We start from the raw sequence: 23,050 nt of genomic DNA, 5'->3' as shown, positions 1-23,050 counted from the left end.
AGTGGCAAATTATGGTTCCTGTGGTATTTCACAAATTATACTTCTTATGATACACCAGGTTCAATGAAGCGGGATCACTGCTTTTATTTCAAATTTATTATTTTTTTAAGAATAGCAATAAATTTAAAATACTGAGTGGTGTGTATTTGTATAAATGTAGTAAATTGCATATGTGCTTGTACATATAGGCAGCAGCAGCAGCTGCAGCAGCTGACTCAAGAGATTATAGTGGAGTAGGTGGAATAGGTGGATTCTCTGAAAGCTCTTCTGAGGCATCAAAACTGAGCTCAAAGAGTGCTAAAGAGAGGAGGAATAGAAGAAAGAAAAAAAAGCAAAAAGAACAGTCTGAAGGCGAGGAAAAGGATGAGGAAGAATTTCGCAAGTCCGAATCAGAGGACAGCATCAAAAGGAAAGGCTTCCGATTTTCCATTGAGGGGAATAGACTGACATATGAAAAGAGATTCTCTTCCCCACACCAGGTACCACAGTATTTTTACCTCTTAACATCTTTGTAGTCTACTCATCATAGAAACAAACCCCCTGTAATGCAGTTTGGTCTGTTCTTGCAAAAGATACCACAGACTCTTTAAGTATCTTAAGTCAAAATATAACCAAGCTAATAATTGCAATCAAAGATGAAACTGTAAGAATTTGAGAGATTTTGTTGAATTAATGTCTGAAAAATCAAAATAATGTGTATTAATTAGAATGAGTTGTATTTGCAAGTTTCTTAATGAAAAAGAACCGGACAAGGTGGATGTATTCAGAATGATCAGTGGCTTCAAAATTTGGTGCACACATACAAAGGAATTTCATGTTTTCAATGAGAAAAGTGTTAAATTTGGGGTGCAAAAAATGTTAAATGTATCATAAATGTTCAAGCGAAATTTGGCAAATTAATTGATGTGAAACCCTTAATAGTGTTATCTTAAAGGTGGAAATATCTGTGGCAAAGTGCCCTTGCATGTGTTCTCCTACATTGATACATGAGTGACTCAAGAAGAGTGCCATCTGCATCTCCCATCGAGACATTTATTTCATTTGATAGCTTTGTTACGTCATCCGTTCTTCAGTTATCAGAAACTCCTGTTCATTCGCCCACCTCAGACTGTCCCCTCAGCTGTTCAGGTCTAGATCTCACATCCATTCTGTTCTTTTTCTGCCCCTTTGTGTGACTTTTGCCTCAATATGTCTCTTCCTTTTATCCCCACATTCTTGATTCTCCTTGGTCTTTATGAATTGCTTTCCCCTTCTTTTTAGTAACTATTTCTAAATTCCTTACTTTTTTATCCTCTTCTATTCCTGTCTCTGGAAAGCCTGTTTCATCACTAAATAGATCATGAGCATCCATGTTCTTTTCATATATCACCTTCTCCAGCTCCCATTCTCAGAGAAGCTCAAACCTCTTCATCTGTTACTCTCTTATTAAGGACTTTTCCTCCTTTGATCAGACTGTGGTGGGACTGTAATGTTCCTAGCTTCCCATTTCTACCAAGTTAACTCCTTCCACTTCCTCCCTAACATACTTTCTTTTTTTCATAGCACTGCACCCATTATTTTTTCTTGGTCTGACATTGTTTTATGTTTTAACTGTCTAACTTTGTAAGACTTCATTTCTGAATTTAATTCATGATTTATTCTGTTCCTTATACAAATCTTCTCATCTGTATCCATTGACTTCAACTTCATGTTGAAGACCCATCTGATCCTGTAGGTCCTTATTCTTACTCATGTCTTCATTCAAACTGCAGCCTTATTCAGCTGCAGCTCAATTCATCCATCCTTTAAGAAATAAAGCATACCTCATCCAACTTGCTTCTCTTACCTTTTCATCTCTGAGTTCATATACAGCTGTTTACTATAATAGTCTAGCGATTCCCTCCCCTCTGGTTTTCCAACCCCAGTTCCTTCCCACTTTGGGTTCTAGCTACCACACTCAACAGAAATTCCACTCACCACAGTTTTTAATAACCTTTTCCTAGACAAAACTCAGGTTTATATCTCATTTTTGACATCTTCCTTGACATTTCACTTGCTTTCAATGTAACTGACCATCATGTTCTTCTTGAAAACTTATTCTTCCTAACATTCATTATTTTGTCTCCTCTCAGTTCTGGTTTAGTTGTGCTTTAGAAGATCCTTTTACCTCCTGACAGTTTTCCAAGGGATTTCCACAAGGCCCTGTTGCTAGTTCCCTACTCTCTCTCTCTCTTTTTTATTTTTTTTTATTTTTTTTATTTTTAACTCTACTCTGGACCCACAACTGTGAATAATCTTTAACTTAGACCTCTTTCTATGTCCCAGTTCCTGCTGTATTCATCAAGAATGTTGTTACACAGAACACTAACCTATCTCATTGCTTTTACCTAATCTGCTAGTTGACATACCTACCTATAGATATTTTCAATACCGTAAAACATACTGTGCTTAAAGCCCATCCCAACCTACCTTGTCTACTTACAGTAAGCAAATCAAGTCACAGCTTTGACTGACCCATGCCAGCATCCATAACCTCCTGTTAAATTTTCAAACTAGTTTTTTTGAGCTCTTTTTGGTATGCTGCCCCTCATGCTTGGAAGAATCTCCCATGAGTTTCCACAGAACACTTCATTGCTTTCCTCAAATCCCTCTTTAAAACTCTCTTTTACCATGCTGCCTACAGAAAGCTTGACAGGGAAGTGACTTCAGGTGAGCTAAGACCACTGTTTATCATACCCATCAATTTTGCCTCTTCATATTCCCTCTCTTTTTGTATCCATCTGTTGTGTTACACTTAGATAATTTATTTGCAGAGTGCCTTTTTGTTCTGCATTTTGCAATGCCTAGAACAATGGGGCTCAGGTCTGTAAAGATAAGTTGCAGAAGAGAAACAGACACTGCTTTGTTATGTATCATCTCTGCTGTTCATAGAGGTCTTGGGTGAAATCAGGTGCTAATGCCAGTCATTCCAGTCAAGAGAATCACTAACATGAATTAAAGTTAAGCACATGTATAATTGCAAGAAAGGAGCTTTATTTTGACTGATCCTGAAAAGATCCACCCATAGCAGAGCATTTACTCATATAGTAATCTGATGAAGATTAGTGAGACTGTTCATAGAAAACTGCATACATATCTTTGCGTATTCAGGATAGCTAACAATTCTGAAAAGAAATAAAAATCTTATTGGGGCCTACTTGAACAGTACCTGAAAAAAAAATTTAAACTGGGCAGTATTTGGGAGCTACTTCTGTGCACAGACTGAGTCACAGGAAATATGCCAAAAAAATTATTTACTCAGCCTGTCAGACTAATCCCAACCTGGGATAAATAGTGTCTAGATGTGCTTACTCAGTTTATAAACAGTTGGTAATAAAGCAGGCAGAATGGCAGAGGAAGCAATTCTGTCAAGCAGTTTCTTTTACTGTAATTAAACTGGTTGTTTTTATATAGCCAAAGTAGTAAAATAACTAGCCTTTGTCTGTCACTTATGTGCTCTTTGTTTACTACCCACAAGGGAGTGTACTGGGGGAGGTTGTATATTAGGGTTGTTCATTTCTTTGTAGATGACCTTACCCTTTAAGACATATTAACACTGTGTTTTTTTCCCCTGTATGAAAGTGTTATATTTAAAATAATTTTCATCTGATAATCACTGTTTTTATTTGCCTACAGTCTTTGCTGAGCATTCGCGGCTCCCTGTTTTCCCCAAGGCGCAATAGCAGAACAAGTCTTTTCAGCTTCAGAGGTCGAGCAAAGGATGTAGGATCAGAAAATGACTTTGCTGATGATGAGCACAGCACTTTTGAAGACAATGAGAGCAGAAGAGATTCTCTCTTTGTTCCTCATAGACATGGTGAACGGCGCAACAGTAACATTAGTCAGGCCAGTAGGTCATCCAGGACAGTACCTCCACTTCCAGTGAATGGGAAGATGCACAGCACTGTGGATTGCAATGGAGTAGTTTCTTTAGTCGGTGGGCCTCCAGCTCTGACGTCACCTACTGGACAGCTTCTGCCAGAGGTGATGATTGATAAAGCAGCCACTGCTAGCAATGTAAGGAAGTCTGCAGTAGCTCAGGCATGATGTCCTCTCCCTGTGTAACCAACTACTGTTTCTATGAAATTTAGTCACTTGAGAAAAATTCCCTTTTTGGCCTAGACGTGAATGCTCCTTTTATATATTCTAGTTATAAGCTGAAGAAGAAACTGAAGTTGTCTAGCTCTCATTAACTAGATATGTGAAAATGTATGTTAGTTCACTGGAATCAACAAAATAGCATAGGAAACCATTGAATAAATGTAGCATGTGTAATGTAATACCCGTGTGTTCATTATACTAACTGAAGAGGTTACGTATTTGCATATCAGACAGGATATCAATATATATATATATATATATATATATATATATACGAATTATATTTACCTAATGGAATATATTAAATGAGCATTTAACCTCCCACTGACCATACCTGAAACTTTTGATATAATAGCTGATAGGACAACTTATGCTAGTTAGTGTTCCTATCGAATTGTTAATTTTCCTAGTGTTTTTTTTTTTTTGTGATGTCAACATTAATAAATATTTTTCTCTTATTTGTTTTGAAATGTGTGCTAGGAAGTTAATAACTTCAAAGTTATCTTAATAAAATACACTTAATACTTTGTGCTCTTACAGCTAGCTGCGTGGGCTGTGCATTTTCATGTTTAGAAAAATACTTCACTGCCTAATATGAGGGATATATATGGCAGAGCTCATTGACAAGCATCATGGAACTTTTTATAGTCTAAAAACTCATGAATCTGTCTTAATGTCTCAGCCCTGTTTCAGCAAAATAGTTAAAACACATTCTTTGAGCACAAGAGCAGTCCTACAGATGTATTCGACTATTTGCTGTCTACAAAGATAGGCATTACATCATTCTCTTGCAAAACAACAGTATAATGGAGCATGGGGCAGGACACCAGAGTGTGTGAAACCATTTTACTTTTATAATAATTTGCAGTGTTATTCTTATGAAATGAACAATTGATAGGCTAGTTTATCAGCGTTTTATTTTCAGGGCACTACTACAGAGACTGACTTAAGAAAGAGACGATCTAGTTCTTACCATGTTCCTATGGACTACCTAACAGATCCTAGTGCAAGGCAAAGAGCAATGAGTATAGCCAGCATGCTTACAAATACAATGGAAGGTATGTAAAATAGAATTTTTTTATTATGATACAGTTCCTATTAAATGTATGACACACTAAGTAGTAGTGGTGTTTAAAGGTAGCTATGTGAACCTAAAGGTAAAGACAAGGTGAGATTTGTATATAGAGGTAGTTATTTTGTTTGTTTGTTTATTTTTTAATATGGACTGATGTATTTGAAAAAGCAATCAAGCTTTCAGTATAGGTTTGAGATGGAAGCAGCAAACTTCCAAGAAAAATGCAAGCAGAAAGCAATTGATCAATGCAGTGTTTCTCTAGAGGAGTTGTGTTTCAGGGTAAAAGTTCTATTTAGATTAGTGAAATGGCTATGCTTCTTGCAGTAGAACAATCCCCTTCTACCAATTCACCAGACATGATGTTTCACAAAGGAAAGATCCCATTGCTCTTTCTGTTAGACTAAATACAACGGTTCCAAAACATGGAATTAAAAAACTACTTGTTGTAATAAAGGGCAAAATGTTGTTCTGAGGCTTAAATGACTATGCCCAAGATAGCAAATGGGCAGGTTTGCACATTTGGACCGTAATTGTGTCTAAATAGTTGTCTGGCTTTAGATTCTTTCTAAGTGTTTATCCTTCCTGAGTAAAATTTGATATATTTTATTCATTCTATGCATGCCAGATTCCTAAGGCAAATTTTTACTTTGCATCCTATGCAGCATTTATTTGTAAGTGGTTATTTTATATATTGAATATTTGGTATTCATTTCACATCAAATCTAATATATAGTGGAACAGATTATTTTTAATTTTTTTTTTTTTTGACTGGACATTAGCCTTGGTTTCAAAAGAAAATACCCAAGCCTAATGAGCAGGACTGGTAATAGGTTTAAATAGAGAAATATCTTTAAAATGTTATTTACCTTTTTCTCTCTAGAACTTGAAGAATCAAGACAGAAATGCCCACCATGCTGGTACAAATTTGCTAACACTTGCTTGATTTGGGACTGTTGCACTCCCTGGCTGAAAGTCAAACATATTGTAAATTTGATTGTGATGGACCCATTTGTTGATCTGGCCATTACTATCTGCATTGTTCTTAATACCCTGTTCATGGCCATGGAACACTATCCAATGACAGAACAGTTCAGTGGTGTGCTTTCAGTAGGAAACCTTGTAAGTCTTTCATGATGTACAATGTATGTCAAATGCATTTTTCTTGAATAATTCTCATGTAACCTATGTGCATAAGTTTAAAAGAAAATGTTGACTAGATATTAATAGGCTTGGGATTGTTGAATTTAAATTTAAGCTGTAAAGCGGCTCTTGACATTTGTGGATTTATCCATTCTTGCTTTATGGAATTTAATTCTCTTCGCTTTGTAAAAGATGGTAAGATTTATTGAATCGATATGCATTTTGATTTTTAGAACCCTCAGCTTCTGTCATTGAAGCTAGTTACAGAAATGTATATAATGTTTTCTCCGGAATGAACACTTACAAATTGAAAGAATCTTCGGATCCAATCCCACACCTTTTCTACTCCTCACTAGCACCTTCTGATGTCCTGTCTGTAGAGGGGAAAGACCCAGTGAGCACAGCATATATTCTGTGACTTCACAGGAGGTGGTGAAATAGGATGACAGTGCTATTAAGAACAACTTTTTTTCTTAATAAAATAATTATTCCTCTTACAAACTTATCTTAACCCCTAGAAGTAAAAAGATGAGATGTCACAAGGGCAAAGATGATATTTGAGAAGAAAAAACTGAGTATTAAAATCAGAAGAGATTCTATGTATCAGTATTTATGCATGCATATTAACTGCATAGAAAACATTTTTCCCCTTTCTTCTTTGACAACCAAACACTGTGACGCATATGTAAGCTTCAAATCTGAATTTAATTCCTAACCAAGTCTATTGAAATATAGAGAAGGTATTCAGATTCATCATGGATTGCTTGCTGAGGATATAAACCTAACAAAGGTTGAATCTGACAGTTTTATTTTATAATATTTTATATATAAGATATAAACATTATAATATTTTCTCATTAAAATGGAGTAAGAAACTGTATTTTCCTTACAGGTGTTTACTGGAATTTTCACAGCAGAAATGTTTCTCAAGATAATTGCCATGGATCCTTACTATTATTTCCAAGAGGGCTGGAATATTTTTGATGGTTTTATTGTGAGTCTTAGTTTAATGGAGCTTGGCCTTGCAAATGTAGAAGGATTATCTGTCCTTCGATCATTCCGATTGGTAAATATACTAAATAAAATACGTTTCTATATTTTTTTTTATATTTGTGCATTTATGTTGTGCATTTTTCATTTGTACGTTATATATTTAGCTGAGTCAGAAATTCCTTGCATAAGAACTTACAAAATACTAAATTCCATACTGCTTAATGGCAAATATTTATTATGTCAAGTTTGTTTTATACATTATCTTGATAATGTCTATTTCTCCTTCAAAACATTGTCAACATCAATTTTGTTTGCAGCAGGGGTGTGCTTTAAGAATTAACCGTTTAAATAGTGGTATCTTTTAGAGTCTTTTTTTTTTTTTCATAAATGAGGGAATAAAGAATGCAGGAGCCACAGACCATCACAACCTGTGACTGAAGAAGATAAGTAAACCACTTAGTAAATAACTGATTAATTAATAAAAGTTTATCAACTGTTTAGCTGATAAGCTTCCATTACCAGTTTGCTTACATGGTTAGTTTTAGAAGAAAGCAGTGTTAAGAATTTTCTTTGGATAGAAAATATATATTTTCTGTTCTGAAATCACTAGAGTATCTCTGTCTGTTCTTAGTTACCTCTGACATGAATAGGAACTTGAAAAGCCTTGGTCTTGCTGAAGACTAGGCTAGCATGCAATTTGATGTTCAAATCCTCTTTAAAAAGACATAAACAATAAGAGAAATTAAACTAGAGTTCCTGGTCATCAACTCCTGCCTTAAATAAAGAAAACCTAAAAAAAAATAATTAAATAAAGCCTCTATGAAAAAGAGTTTTTTTTTATTTTCATTTTTTTAATTTATCTGTTTGCTGGTTCTCCATATAGCATTATATTGTATTTTCCTAAAGTCGAGTATCTGTCTGGATTGACTTCTCCCTCAGTAATAGAGTTCTGTATTTTCCTTTGCATCTATATGTATTTTAATTATGTCTCATTCCATTAAATAATATTTACATTTAAATTCCTTTGATTGTCTGAACACTTGCTATATCTTTCCAATTATGTCAATTTTTGTCTGTTTTAATTTGCACTTTAATATAGCATTTTCTTTTGTCCACTTTTCTCAATGTTGCATGGTAAACTTTGTAAGACGCACACGGTGCTTATTTTTCATGACAGAAAAGGTGTTGTAAGAGATACTTGTAAGTAACTTCTATGCCTGTCATTAAAAACTCTAGCTTGTTTCTCCTTTTAGGAAAACCATTTCTTCCATCTCTCTGCTAATGAACAAGGGAGATCTGAGTGGCTAAACACTAATAATCTTGTTAAGCTGATCACATTCCACATGCACTGATTTATTTTTTGTAGTATTCTCTTAGAATTAACTGAAGGAGAAAAGAATGTTTTGACCAATTTGGCTGTAGATATCTACAGTCATCAAAGGAGGCAAAGGCTGAATTGGAGACTTTGTAAGAATTGCAGTGTAATTGAAGTGAGCAGAGACAGTATTTTTGGCTTCTTGTGACTCAAATAAGGACTTAAGACTACTGATATCTAGTACTATAACTAAAGTATAAAGTTCGTAACTCTGTATTTAAAGTTTATAAAAGTTATATGACACATGATTTATACACATGGTAACTGGAATATGAAATGTATACTGATGATTTATTACAATTAATAACACGAATAACTGTGTACTTTTCTTCTGTTTTGCAGCTACGAGTTTTCAAGTTGGCAAAATCTTGGCCAACTCTAAATATGCTCATTAAGATTATTGGCAACTCAGTGGGGGCTTTGGGGAATTTGACCCTGGTGCTGGCCATCATTGTGTTCATTTTCGCTGTGGTTGGGATGCAGCTGTTTGGGAAAAGCTACAAGGAATGTGTCTGCAAGATCTCCAGTGATTGTGAACTTCCACGCTGGCACATGCATGACTTTTTCCACTCTTTCTTGATTGTGTTCCGAGTGTTGTGTGGAGAATGGATAGAAACAATGTGGGACTGCATGGAGGTTGCAGGCCAAACTATGTGCCTTACTGTCTTTATGATGGTCATGGTGATTGGAAACCTAGTGGTATGTAATCAATGAGAGTTTTTAAAAAGTTTTAGAATGTATTTCCTATTTTTCACAGTTTAGACATCAGAGAGATGGAGACTGAAGAACTTTAGGAAATTGTTTAATTCATTTGCCCTTTCTCTACACAAAGTTCAAATATACCTTGATCAGTTTGTCTACCTCTTTTAAATCTTCACTGAGTTTGTAACATCTTTAGTAAGATCAGTGCTAAATTATTTTCATAAAATATTGTCATAAAGATGCCTTTAAAAAAATCTAGCTTAAATCACCTTTGCAGCCAATTAGACTGCCTGGTATCAATAATCATGCAAAACAATTGGTCTTCATGACAACATTTATATTACCTAAAGGCTTACTGTTTCCACTTTCAGTCTTTTACTTCTGAAACAGAATAAGCCTAGCTGTTAATTTTTTTCTCATAAGTGATGCTTTCTAAACTGCTTAATCCTGTTGTTGCTGGTCTTTGAATTCCTCCCAAGTGCCATTTTCTGGATAGAGGCACAAGTGTTGAATAATTTGGAATAATTATACTCCATGTCTTACACATACCGTTCCTCATTATACATCCCCAAATGACATACCAAATTTCTGTACCAGCATTGCTCTCCTGAGAATGTGACGGAATGTGTGAAACAGCTTCCTAAAACCAAAATATATCACATCTGTTGATTCTTTATCTATTAGCTAGTTTTCAAGCACAAAACAAAACCAGACTGAGCTATTCTGGGCAAATATATAATTTATTATATTCTGAATTAGACACACTGAAATTATGATCGTCTGAATTGTAGAAAACTGGAGTCTGCCTGCATTCCCCTGCCTATGAACACTACTGAGGAAATGACTTATATGGCTTGCATACTACATATTAGGTTGTATCCTGTTTCCCTATGTCATTTTCCATTTCGAGAAGCAGACCTGCAAGACTTCCAGTGTGGAGAAGAAAGTCAAGGAAGAGTTTAGATTTTCACCTATATTAGTCAAGTTCTGGAAGCTAATTTAATAATTAAGTTTTTGTCAAGTTATAGTAAAAGGGCATAGGGAGTATGGATTGGAAATAGCAGAAAGAAAGTGGTTTGAGATAAAGTGCTAGGTGTGATATAAAAATTAAGTCATATCAAACAACCTGTAATGGAATTACTTGTATGACTTTAAAATAAGAGATCCAGGTTATTTTCTCTTTACTGTCTTTTAGGTACTCAACCTCTTTCTGGCCTTGCTGCTGAGCTCCTTTAGTTCAGACAACCTTGCTGCTACAGATGATGATAATGAAATGAACAATCTACAGATTGCTGTGGCAAGGATTCAGAAGGGCATAGACTATGTGAAGAGAAAAGTGCGTGAATTCATCCAAAAAGCCTTTGTTAGAAAGCAAAAAGTTTTAGATGAAATCAAACCTCTTGAAGACCTAAACAACAAAAAAGACAGCTGTATTTCCAATCACACGATAGTAGAAATAGGTAAAAACCTTGCCTATCTTAAAGAAGGGAATGGAACTACAAGTGGCATAGGCAGCAGCGTGGAAAAATATGTTGTTGATGAAAGTGATTACATGTCATTCATAAACAACCCAAGTCTCACTGTGACAGTGCCAATTGCTGTTGGCGAATCTGATTTCGAAAACTTAAATACAGAAGAGTTTAGCAGCGAGTCAGACCTGGAAGAAAGCAAAGAGGTAGGACTATTTCTATGTTAAAAACATTCCAATCCTTTTTACTCTTCTAAGCATACTAGTGTTGAATAAAAATCTATATTTAATTGCTGTATAACAGTGTGCAAACTTGTATTTAAGATAAATTGATGTAGGATTGCAAGTTTTGAATGAGATGGTAGTAAAAGATTGTATTTACCTTAAAAATCAGATAGTATAAAACAATTTTAAAGTAAATGAATATTATTTTTCCCCCTATTTTATTGAGTTAATTCACTTACAAGAAAATGAACAATTTAATAGCCTTGGATACCAAAACTCTTATAAAATGTGGGGGGTGAGTTGTGCAAGTATCTCGATACTTACTTCATTAGTTTAGTTATTCATTCTTTTGTCTACTTTCTGGAGGGCCTCCTGTCGAATTAATTGTTCATCCTGATGCTTTTAACTATTTTGATGTAGTCAAAAAACATCTGTATACATCATAAGTATATTTGAATATTGGACTAGCATCACTAGATGATTTCATCTCAATCACTGTCAACCATCTGATGGTAGTAGAACTGCTGAAGAAATGAAGTAGTGACCTTGTGGTAAAAAAAAAATAATAAAAAAAAAATTACGAAGCTTTATGTCTCAAAAAATGTTATGAAGCTTTATATCTTAGTATAAGATCATATGGTTACCCACTGTCATTTTTAAAGCTTTAAAATGTTTACATCTGATACCTACTGTGAAAATAGTAAAACGCACCTCTGTCTGGCACAATGTGGTGCCAAATGAACAACTCCAAGCTAGCAGTTAGTGAGTAACAGTGGATGCCAATGCCATTCTTACTGTGTTAAGCCTGTGCAATTGTACCTGGTGGAGGCACACTGCATCATGTAGTAAGTCTGTGCTATGTTCAGCAGCAATGCTAGTTCATTCAGAATTAGCATGGGCATTTTTGAGCAGTACTGCATGCTGTGGTGTAGACATAAACTAACAGAAAGAAGTTCATAAATGATTTTCTCACACTTGAATCTGAGGATATAAATATGGATAAGATTCTACTAATTCTTACCCCAAGATCCTTTCTTGCCCTGTCTGCATCACATTTTTAGTCACATTTTCTTGTCTCTCTTCAGAAATTTCTTCACTGTTCTTTCAAAAATACATTGTTGTGGATAGTTTTTTTTTATTTTTTTTACATATTGTTTCTACTAGTGTTTCTCTTACTTTTCATGACCATGGGGTCTACAACAAAGCAGAAGTTCTATTAATTAGCTCTTCAATTGTTCTGTGTAAAGAAGAGGGTGATGATATGAAAGTTTATTGGTCTTGAATGTACGATGTTGATTGATTCCATTCTATCTTTGTACTTAGGATGAGACAAGGAATCTTCTTCAGGCACCTTACAACACACAGGGCATTGTTCTATTATTCCGTTGTTCTATTGCTCCATTGTTAACTGTTTCAAAGTTTACTGCTGACTAATGACCAGAAAATTCTACTGCTAATCTGATGAATTTCCACCTAACAGTGAAATTATCCATAACATTTGCATATCACAATAATGTCACAGGTCATTATTCTGTCTTACTGTAAATTGTGTTGTTTCTTGGTATAGATCTGGACCTTCTGGGTTTGTTCTTTATGGTCCTGCTAATCTTCAAGCACATCTATAATTTTCAGTCTTTTCCTTGCTTAGCAACTAGTGATATCCAGAAGATGTACTAAAAGTTTGGGAATCAAGTGTCATAAATTAAATTCCAATACTAGGAAACAGAATACTTTGGATTTCTTCATCACAAAATATTTATTGGTATCTCTGTTGAGTAACAATCTGTCATTCTGCATTTGTCTGTAAAGCTAATATTAGTACAGTATTTCTATCAGTTTCAAAGATGCTGTCAGCCTAAGCCTATGATTTTTAATAAAATATTCTAAATACCTCAGTTGGAAAGTGTGAAGAAGATACTGTTAGTTTATGCTGCAGATATATTGTAACTGGCAATGACACTTCAGATGATATTACTGTATGAATGGCACTGAAAGAAAATTTTCTGGCAGATATAGTCTGAGATGTTGACTATTAAGTCCTGTTAGGATCAAAAGTATGCACTCAGAAAAGCGTTACTCTAAACTCTCCTCTCTTCACTTCTTATTCTGAGATCCTGTCTGCATCAGGTTAATTCCTGGTAGTACTAAACCATGTTTTAAGGTGTGCTGTAAACTTTTCCTGTAGTTGGTTGTTTTTTTTTTGTTTTTTTTTTGTTGTTTTTAATGGTTATGAAGCTATGCAAATATTAGATATATTTTATGTTTTATATTACAGAAAGAAGGACTTTAAACATTTTCATTAGTGATTATTTAATTCGATGCTGAAATCTGTTTTGGAAAATGTAATGGAGTATTCTCGGTTTCTCATGCTGAAGTTGCAACTATTATGCGGAAAACAATTTGTGATTCACTAAACAGTGAGCAAGAAGGAACATGACTTTTGGTAGTGCCTAAAGATTACGCAATCTGTTTTGCAAAGTAAATCTTTCCCTACTACAGATTTTGTTTATAATTTTTTAACATTCAATAGTTGGTGGCTAAAATATGTGAACTCCCTTGGAACAGGGACCAAAATCTGAATTTCCCATATGAATTCTTTGATCACCAATGCACTCACTTTTGCTTCTTGCTCTTTTTGTAGTCCGCTTAATCTTGTGTATTTACTGCACAAGAGCTTTAAGTAAGTAGAAGAAATGGAAGATGTACCATATTCAAACTAATAGGCTGATAGATAGCAGGACTGAATATGACCTTAATGACAATAGCACATATATTTCTCCATCATGTAGGAGGATGGTATGACTATTGACTGTATTCATTAGCTATATCTTTCATTTTCCCAATGTAAGGACTGGGTTATTTTACAAGGACACAAAAATACAGGTTTGAATTCCTGTAGGGAGATTTTTAAAGTGGCTTCTCTCACATTTGAGGCATGAGTGCTGGTCATTAAGACTTAGTAAAAGGAAGTCTTTCTCCTGCAGATACAATATTTAAAAGAAAAAAGAGTACTCATTTCATTCTTGGCAAAACTTAGTCTTGTATACGTGTGTGTTAAGCATGCTTCACAAACTGAAAAATGAATACCTCAGGTGATAGACAAAGAAGTGCATATTTAGTCAGGAATGAGCAAATGCCAAGCAGTTTTGGCTAGTCAAGCCTGAAACACTTGTGAACATACTTAGGACCAAAATTTTTTGCTTTTGCAGAAATTGAAGGTAAAAAATTGAAAGTAAACATTTACAAAATTCAGGCGTCTTCAAGAGAGACAAAGTAGTTAAGCAATGATGATTATGAGTATTTTTCTGGATTTAAGTGCCTAAAATTCAAATATGTTTTAATCACAAAAGTAGAGTTTTTGATCTTAATCCTGGTTCCTACTTTTCACTAGAGAATTCTTATTCACTGTGGTTTTTGATATGGAGAATAGGGGCATACTAGTCACAGGACCAACAGTCTGGTCATGAAATTAGTGAAATAAGACATTTTTAAAATTAAAAAGTGACTACAAATGGCTTTTTGTTCAAGACCCTCTTTTCTTGTCATGCTGTACCATGGCTTGCATTTCTGCTTTCTCATATTTTCCCATTTATATAATTCTGATGTTGCTGAGCATTGATCTGCAGTCACTTTATTGCTTACAAACTCAAATTAAAAGTGCTCAAGTTAGAAATTGCCACCAAAACACATTTATTTAGCAGAATCTGAAATAAAAGACAGCTTAGACACCAGTGTAATGTACTGTGAGATCACTGCAGAAAATAGCCAGATCCTGATGAGTGTGTCTGTGTTTTTTTTGTTGTTGTTGTTGTTTGTTGTTGGTGGTGGTGGTGGTTTTTTTTTTTTTTTGTCTCTCTACATACATGGATGCATGTATTCATTGTGGCATAGGGCAATAAGATGAATTTCTACATAGTAATTATAATTTATTAGCAAGTTTTAATTAAGTATATTAATGTTTAGTGAATTCTTCATTATAACATGCATCTTTTCCAGCATTCTGATGGAAATATTAACTCAATTATGACCTTCTAGAAACAAAACATACAATATCAGACATGCTAGTAGGTATATGAACATAACGAAAAGCTCTTTTCTAGAAGATTGCCTTTGAGGCCTAAAAAAAAAAAGAAATAGTTATGAAGATGTTGTGTCCATAAGAATGGTACTGGGGAAATTCAATGCAATAAGGAAATTAGGGAACATATCCTAAATAAAATGTTACCATGAAAGTAGGGCCATTAACGTATATGGAGCCACTATGCTGAGTCTGTTGTCCATGCAGGTCTGAAGACCTGAACTGTGTTGCTGCTATCCAGCACAGAAGCTGTAAAATATATTTTCTTTTTTAGGTCCTTTAGTACTATGGGGATGGTGTATATAGAAAATTTTGTAGTGCATGTATATCTGTGTAATAACTAGATTTTTATTCTAAGTGTAACTTCTAGGCTAGTATAAACTAAGATATACAAAGTTACAAGATATTTTTTATTTTTAATGTATGTGGGATCTCCTAATACTGTTGCAGACACCTCAATGTATATTTTATTATTCAGCAATCTAAAAGATACTTATTGTCTTGTGTTCTCACATATATTCATATTATTCTGAATTAATGAAAAGTAAATGTATGAAATCTTTACTCAGCCAATATTTTTTTATAAGAATTTCCAGCGCAAAAAAGCCAAGGTGCTGTGTCCTGAACTTCACTTCCTACCATTCTTACTTCTCACAGGAGTAGAACCAAGCTGGATCAGACAAGAGTGCAGCTCTGGTGCCTTTTAGGGAGGCAGAGCATCGTGTCACCAATTTTACACAGGTTACCTAAGCAAATTATACATATATATATATATATATTATATAATCACTTTTTAATGGATATTGACTGGCCTGCATGCTATTCAGCTCCCGTCCCATTCATTGCAATAAAGTACAAACATGCACAGCTGCTCTCTGCTGAGCCACGGGACTTGCATCACGGCATGGTCAGGTGAGATCGGCAGCCCCAATATTTCTACAGTTCAGATGCTATACTTTTTATGATATTCTAACAGTATTTGGCAGTGCATGCTATGTACCTTTCCCAGTCTTGATGGTAAAATTTTCAGGATTCTAGTTTTTAAAGATTTTCTTTCATTTTGTTAGAAGGCAGGATATGTAACACCTAAATCTTTCTCATCAGAATTTTAAGAAGTCCATCTATAAATAGTGTTGATAATGGAAGGCTGATAACTGTTTTTGAAAACTTTCATGCTATTGTAGTATTTTAGATTGTAATGAAGATAGCTTGCAAACTCATGATAGCCATATATATTTTTTTTCTACAATTTTCCCTAGAAATGCGTTTCTTCAGTACTCATATAAGCATTTAGTTATTTGGGGGATTAATATGCAGTAATTGAAGCACCATTAAGCATGAAATTCATTTAATTTCTACAGTCCAAGCATGTGACAATCATTTTGTTAAAAAAGCTTACAGAAAATGGGTGTTTGGCTGGTCAAACATTCAGAGATCAGTTCTGCTCTTACTTACACCCACACTTATATGTGTAGAGGTGCAAAGAGAAAACTGATGACAAAAGCTGGCCCAATTCAGTCTTTCCATAGCTCTTTAATTTATGCTCACAAACTGACTACCTCCCTAAACATCTAAAATTGTCTGCCCTGAGAAACTTAAACTTATTCTCACTTTATGGGTAATAAATGCAGCTCAGCAATCCAGTAAATAAGTTATTGATTTAGGACCAAAAGGTTCCCAGCTTCAGAATAATTTGCATCTCACCTATTAAAACTTACCATAATATTTACAACACCGTAGTGCAATATGATGCTGCTTTCATTTTGGTAAATAAGTGGAATTAATATACACTTATTAAATAGCTTTTTATCTTCTATTTGTAATGAATAATTTATCTGATAAGTCATATTCTGATCTACAGATATTCAGAATTCTTTGCTGCTCTGAAAAATTCAGGCTTTGATTTGTTTATGAAATGGTCACACCATATTGTCAGATGTGTATGATATTAAATTGTGAAATATTGTTTCTCCTTGCAGTTAACTTAGTTAATCTTTACAAACAGTAGGCCCATGATGTTTCAAAAATATCCTTTTGCTATTGTTTGTGTGAATTAAAGAGCCTTTTTAAGTGGCTTACAATGGGAGTGCTTTTGCAAATATTCGCACTGCTACTTACAATGCTTTTGCTTTCATCAAGCATTCTTGCAAATATTTTCAATTATCAAATGTTTATGAATACATAGATTTAAGTAATTATGAATATCAGTAAAGGACAGAGTGGACTGTAATTTAAGGACTCTGGGTTTTTGCAGTATTTGCAAACCATAACACAAAATAGTTTTGCCTTGATTTACAATGTTCTGTTTTTTTGACCTGGTAGAGTTGTTATGCCTGACTGTATAAGCACTGGAAAGTGCCAGGTGCCACTTAGCTGTAGCAGTGGAACTACAATGATATTTAGCCACCTGGTTGTTTTTATAGGTGATGTAGCTGTACTGGAACAGACTGTGTAAGTTTGGAGTTAACATCACTACCAAAATCAGAGATCATCTCCTTTTCACACTGACATCCAGACAGCACTGAGAAAAAGAAAAATATATTTTCCATTATTTAATGTTTTCACAGGTATTGGGAGGAATGGAAATGAAAGGAACGGAAAATGGTGGTTTCTCTTGGCGCCATCTTACTGCCCCTGTCTATTCTGCTCTTTGCTCCTTCAGTCCCTTAAATTTTGATTTTGACAGCACCCTGACCAATCACGAAACTTCAGGCTTCATTAAAAATGTTAAATTAAGAGCTGTTTAGCTACTCTCTGATAATCATCTTAGAAACAAAGAAAGAAAGAAATGTTAGAAGCTCAAAGTGGCCTGGCTGTAAGTGAAGCAGAATTGTGTGAATCTATGAGATGTTGTGAAGGTTCAGAAAGTAGTTTATTTCAAAAACTTCCTGACCTAAACTTGGCTGCTGCTTTTTGCAATGCTTCTCTGATAGGCAAGCTGCTTTCCACTTTCAGTTTCTTTCTTGAAAGCTAAACTAAAAACTGTATCTCTGTATACTGTACTGTATTGATGACTAAAGCATGAATGGCAATGCTGTTGGTAAATATGCCATAAAAGATATATATCTATGATAATCAGTATATTGCTGCTTTTGAGCCATGTAAGTTAGTGTCTTCCATGAAGACACAATGTATGTTCTGAGTTTTTTTAAAAGTAGATTCCTCTGAGAATAATTTCCTTAGCATACCGTTCACAAAACCTTTCTTTTTTATTATCTAGCATCATAATTCTTGAAGAGTGTCTAATAATTGACCTTGATAAATCTCTTGTAATCTGAGTGACTGAATGCTTTTGAAATCTAGAACCATGGTATCAAAAAAGGTTGAAAAAGGACTTGCTAGCATAGCAAAGATAAAGTTTGGTTTTGATGATTACTTTGTTTCTACAGGTTCATTCTTTTAAAAAGCCATATACATGTTTAGTAGATAACATTGTCTAAATCCAGTTTTTGTAATGCTGGTGAGCAGAGAAGAATTTATCAAGTGCAAAAGTAACTTCGAGATATGTTCAGGTGAAGAACTGGGACATAAGCTATATACCCAACATTTCAGGGTTTGCAAATGGGGATAGTCAACCCATACAGCTGGATTCTGTATGTGTGAACACTGGCAATTCCAGTTCAGTGATAGAAAAAGTCTTCATATGTATTAAAGCATATAGATAAAACATAATCAGCAATAACATGATCTACTCCCAGGTGATTTTGTGTTGAATATGTAGAAATCAGTACAATATCCCTGGGTCATTTGCTTTATACTAGAATAGAAGTTTGCTGTGGAAATATGTGATTGTTACTGAAAAATTTTCCTGCTACACTGAACTTAATTAATTTGATGACATCTTAAGATACATCGTAGAACCTTCCTACCTGTTTGTAATGCATACTAGTTTTTATAAATATTATGTAGAATGCCATACAATAAATTCAGTGTTAAAAAGAACAGAGAAACAAAAAGATAGCTAATAATTATTTCTGTTAAACATTTTTTTTTCTTCCCAAAATGATACTTAGTTATTACAGATTTAATTTGTTGAATAATGTTTGTAATATGATTGTTCATAGAGTAACCTGTTTGGAGCTAATTTCAAGTATACAAGAACAGCGTGCTAAGGAAATACTCTGTTACATCAATAACAGAAGAGTAACTGAATTCTCAGTAGGATAAGGCATTTTATTGCTGTGTTTCAAATGCTGATGATTCAGTTTAGGATTTATCTGTTTAGCTTAACTCCTGTGATTATTATTACAGCTCTTTACAAGAAGTATACCAGTTTTTCAATGAGAAGATCCTTGTAAGATACAACTCACCATACATACTGGCCCACATAAATAAAGATGGATTTCTGATGTTCCTGATAATTGACTGTTCTACTGTATCATTTTCTAGCTTTTCTACCTGATCATTTTGATCTCTTTATAGTGATTATCTCTAATCTCCCATCTTGAGTTACCTGTTAGTCATATGCAATTTCAGTAATAGGAATTATTAGTCCTTCTTCAAATTAACACGTGCTGATTAAACTCTCTGTGTAATATCTGAGTTACTGAATTCTTCATTTTTTTGTAACAGAATGGACAGTGGGTCTATCAAGCTTGTATTTTAAATAGTTCATAAATTTTTTTTTTGCTCTGCTACTACAGCATTCTGCTAGAAATGCTGTCCAGATCGGAATGATGCAAGCAACATTTTAAGAAAAGTTTATGAACAGATAGTCACTTCTCAGTTTAAAAGTTATTTATTTTATAGTATTGGTAAACATTAATTTTGACACTGTACGTAAATTTCTTTGGAATGTACCTTATGTTTGTAGTATTTGTGGCCTTTTCTCAAACTGATGATTGTCTTCCACTCATGTTTATATGCTGTGGTCCTTACTTTAGGACTGCAGTATTTATCCCATACTTTCCAGCTTCACCATTGTAGAGGCAGTATTCCACAATGACAAAACTGCCATACACCATCTACAATTTTGAATATGTTGTAATGGGAGATTTGTAAATACTAGTCTGCAGAAAAGTGTGCATCCATGTGTGTACATTGGACCTAACATCATAGATGCTAAAGCTCATGCACAGATTTAAGACATGAATATGCAAACTGGGATTTCCAAAGAAACATATAGGGGTGTGGATATCATTGAAATTACATGCATAATATACCATACAATAAATGTTTCCATTTGCTTCATCTTCCTCTAAAATGTGGACTATAGTGTACCATGGTACACAGAAATCAAAATTAAGCCTATGTCAAAATCACAATATATTGTCACTGTCATTTGATAAAATCGGAGTGGGAAAGAAACAAATTAATTTTCTCTTTGTTTGAAGAACATACTGAATCTTGTCAACAGTGGAAAATTACCTTAAAGTTTCATGGTACTTTCTGTATTCGCATATAAATATTGTTTACATTTCCTTTACAAAAAACTCTATAGAAGTTGGAGCTTCTTGAACATGTTTTAAAGGAATAATGCCTCTAACTTAAGTTTTAATTGTCAGCAAAGTTATATCTTTAATGTTTCCATGGATCATCCCTCTATTTAATATTGATTCCCCATAGACTGTGTTCTAACTCTGCTTACATCATTCCCTTTATAAAATTAGCTACTTATCAATGCAGCCATTTTACTGATGTTATACTCCACATAGTGATAACATTAGAAGAGTCATAGAATGCCATGATCAAACTGCTTTTACTTACTATAGTACTCATATTTGTCTCTTGCCATCAGAGTGTGATGGCATGAAATAGAAGATTTGGAATATATTATCAGTTTGATTAATTGGTTCCATATTGTTTTATCACAATATTGTTTTAAAAACATTTGTTTTCACTTCAGTTCTCAAAAAATTAAGGGGTTTTTGTTTGTTTGTTTGTTTTTATGGTTATTGGACATGTATGTGTACTGTAACAAAGTAATAAGTAGTTTCAAAATGCACAATAAAATCAGAAAATGCATTGGCAATTGAGAATGCAAGATAGCAGCTACTGCTCTTAAAGTAATGTGATGCTCTTTTAGAAATAATGAGACTTAAACTGTCCTGTACAACTTATAATATGTGTTTTCATGTCAATGATAATGAAAAATTTATATTCAAACTTTTTAGATTTTACAGACTTGATAGAACAACATTTACCTGAGACATGAAAATACATCTTTGCAGCTTGCTGTTGGTTTGGTCATGACGTTGGAAAAATGATTTGTATTAACATATGCTATATGAAGTGTAATCTCAAATGCAGCCACATGATTGGAATAACTAAAACAGTACAAAGTGTAGAAGGCATTCATTCCTAATTTACAGAAATTTAATTTCACAATTCTTATATGTGGCTAATAACTTCAGCAATTCCTTGTATGAAAATATCAAAACATTTTCTATAGGGAAAATACACATATAGTTTCTAATCTTGTGACCTCACCTGTAGTAGAGCAATTTGGCATTATAGATTGTAGATAAGATACTCTTCTTTTAATGTCAGAGCACGGAATACATGCAAAAGATTTTGGTATGCATTTCAAACATGAACATTATTCAAAATAATTAAAAATTGAAATATATATATGTGTGGGGTTTCATTCACAGAAATTAAATGCATCTAGTTCATCAGAAGGCAGCACGGTTGATATTGGACTACCTCCAGAAGGAGAACAGCCAGAAGTAGAACCTGAAGAATCTCTGGAGCCAGAGGCTTGTTTCACAGAAGGTGGGTGAACTACAATATACTAAGGGGATTAGACCTAATCGTGTTGCTTTGGACTGGGTTCTATTCTTAGTCAAAATAAAAAAGCTGCTTTGTTATTATGGTATTTTATTTTTCTGTGAGTATCTCTTTCAGAGGTACTGCCATACTGCCATAGATTACTGTTCTGGTGCTCTCTTTCGTCTTCATATGGATTATGGGAGTTAGAAAGTTTTTGTTTCAAATATTGAAACTAAAGCTCTGAAATACTCAGAGAGATATTACAACCATCTATTGCTGTATTACTGAAATAAAACAAATGACTTTTGTTCATTTGTGATTCCTAATAAGTATTAACCTTATTCTGACATCTCAATTTATTATTACAATTAGGCTGTGTGCGGAGATTCAAGTGCTGTCAAGTCAGTGTAGAAGATGGGAAAGGGAAAATCTGGTGGAATCTTAGGAAAACCTGCTATAAGATTGTTGAACACAACTGGTTTGAGACCTTCATTGTCTTCATGATTCTTCTCAGCAGTGGTGCTCTGGTAATATCAATGTGGAACAATTGTGTCTATTTTAAGCAGCAAGCATTTAGAATTACAGTTAATTATCTTGCTTCAGGTAACATCAGAATTTAATATCCAGTTAATAAATGTTCTAATGCCAACATATTTCAGCAAGTATTTGACATGTATTGTATTATACATGTAAGTTTTCTCACAGGCTATGAAGGAAATTGCTTGGTGTGATCAAAATGTAGTGTTCATGGAAATAAGAAATTAGTTATATCAAACTGGTACTCACATGTCTCCATATCCTTTTTATATGTTAGCATTTTTTTGTTGTTTTCCTTGGTCAGAGATAGAATATGATTTACTAGCTTCTTTTGACTTACAAACATTTATAATAAACCACAGCTGAGCTAGGAAGATATCAAGAACAACTTGAATTGACAAACCAAGATATAAGGTGCAAAAGTGATCCTGTCAGTTATTTGGCCAAATTGATGCTAAATCGGGGATGCTGAGTCAGTACAGAATTAATTAGTTCCTCACATCAGAAGCAAAATATAGCGCACTTGCCACACTTGGGTTTCAAGGCACAAGGGATTCACTGTCAACATAGACCTTTTCTTTTGAAATCTCTGTTCAGAATTTCTTTGCAGGTTAGTGTGTATACTTT

At 34.1% G+C, this 23,050-nt stretch overlaps 1 protein-coding gene across 9 annotated transcripts in view; it reads left to right on the top strand.

Moving 5' to 3' along the window:
• Positions 1-23,050, top strand: part of LOC118243055 (sodium channel protein type 2 subunit alpha) — a 55,454-nt gene that overhangs the window by 16,786 nt on the left and 15,618 nt on the right. For 3 of the 9 annotated variants that reach the window (XM_050711523.1, XM_050711526.1, XM_050711522.1), the window contains exons 10-18: positions 189-479; positions 3,655-4,002; positions 5,045-5,177; positions 6,075-6,313; positions 7,227-7,400; positions 9,045-9,401; positions 10,600-11,079; positions 21,769-21,889; positions 22,259-22,413. In XM_050711523.1, the coding sequence (XP_050567480.1) occupies positions 189-479; positions 3,655-4,002; positions 5,045-5,177; positions 6,075-6,313; positions 7,227-7,400; positions 9,045-9,401; positions 10,600-11,079; positions 21,769-21,889; positions 22,259-22,413 (2,298 nt within the window). Of the gene's footprint in view, positions 1-188; positions 480-3,654; positions 4,036-5,030; positions 5,178-6,074; positions 6,314-7,226; positions 7,401-9,044; positions 9,402-10,599; positions 11,080-21,768; positions 21,890-22,258; positions 22,414-23,050 lie in introns of all 9 variants that reach the window. The other 6 variants (XM_035536720.2, XM_050711524.1, XM_050711521.1 and 3 more) reach the window with 3 other exon arrangements.

This window comes from Cygnus atratus, chromosome 6 (genome assembly GCF_013377495.2).
Source record: "Cygnus atratus isolate AKBS03 ecotype Queensland, Australia chromosome 6, CAtr_DNAZoo_HiC_assembly, whole genome shotgun sequence".
NCBI classification, from domain to species: Eukaryota; Metazoa; Chordata; class Aves; order Anseriformes; family Anatidae; genus Cygnus; species Cygnus atratus.
This window is presented reverse-complemented; position numbering and strand designations above follow the sequence as displayed.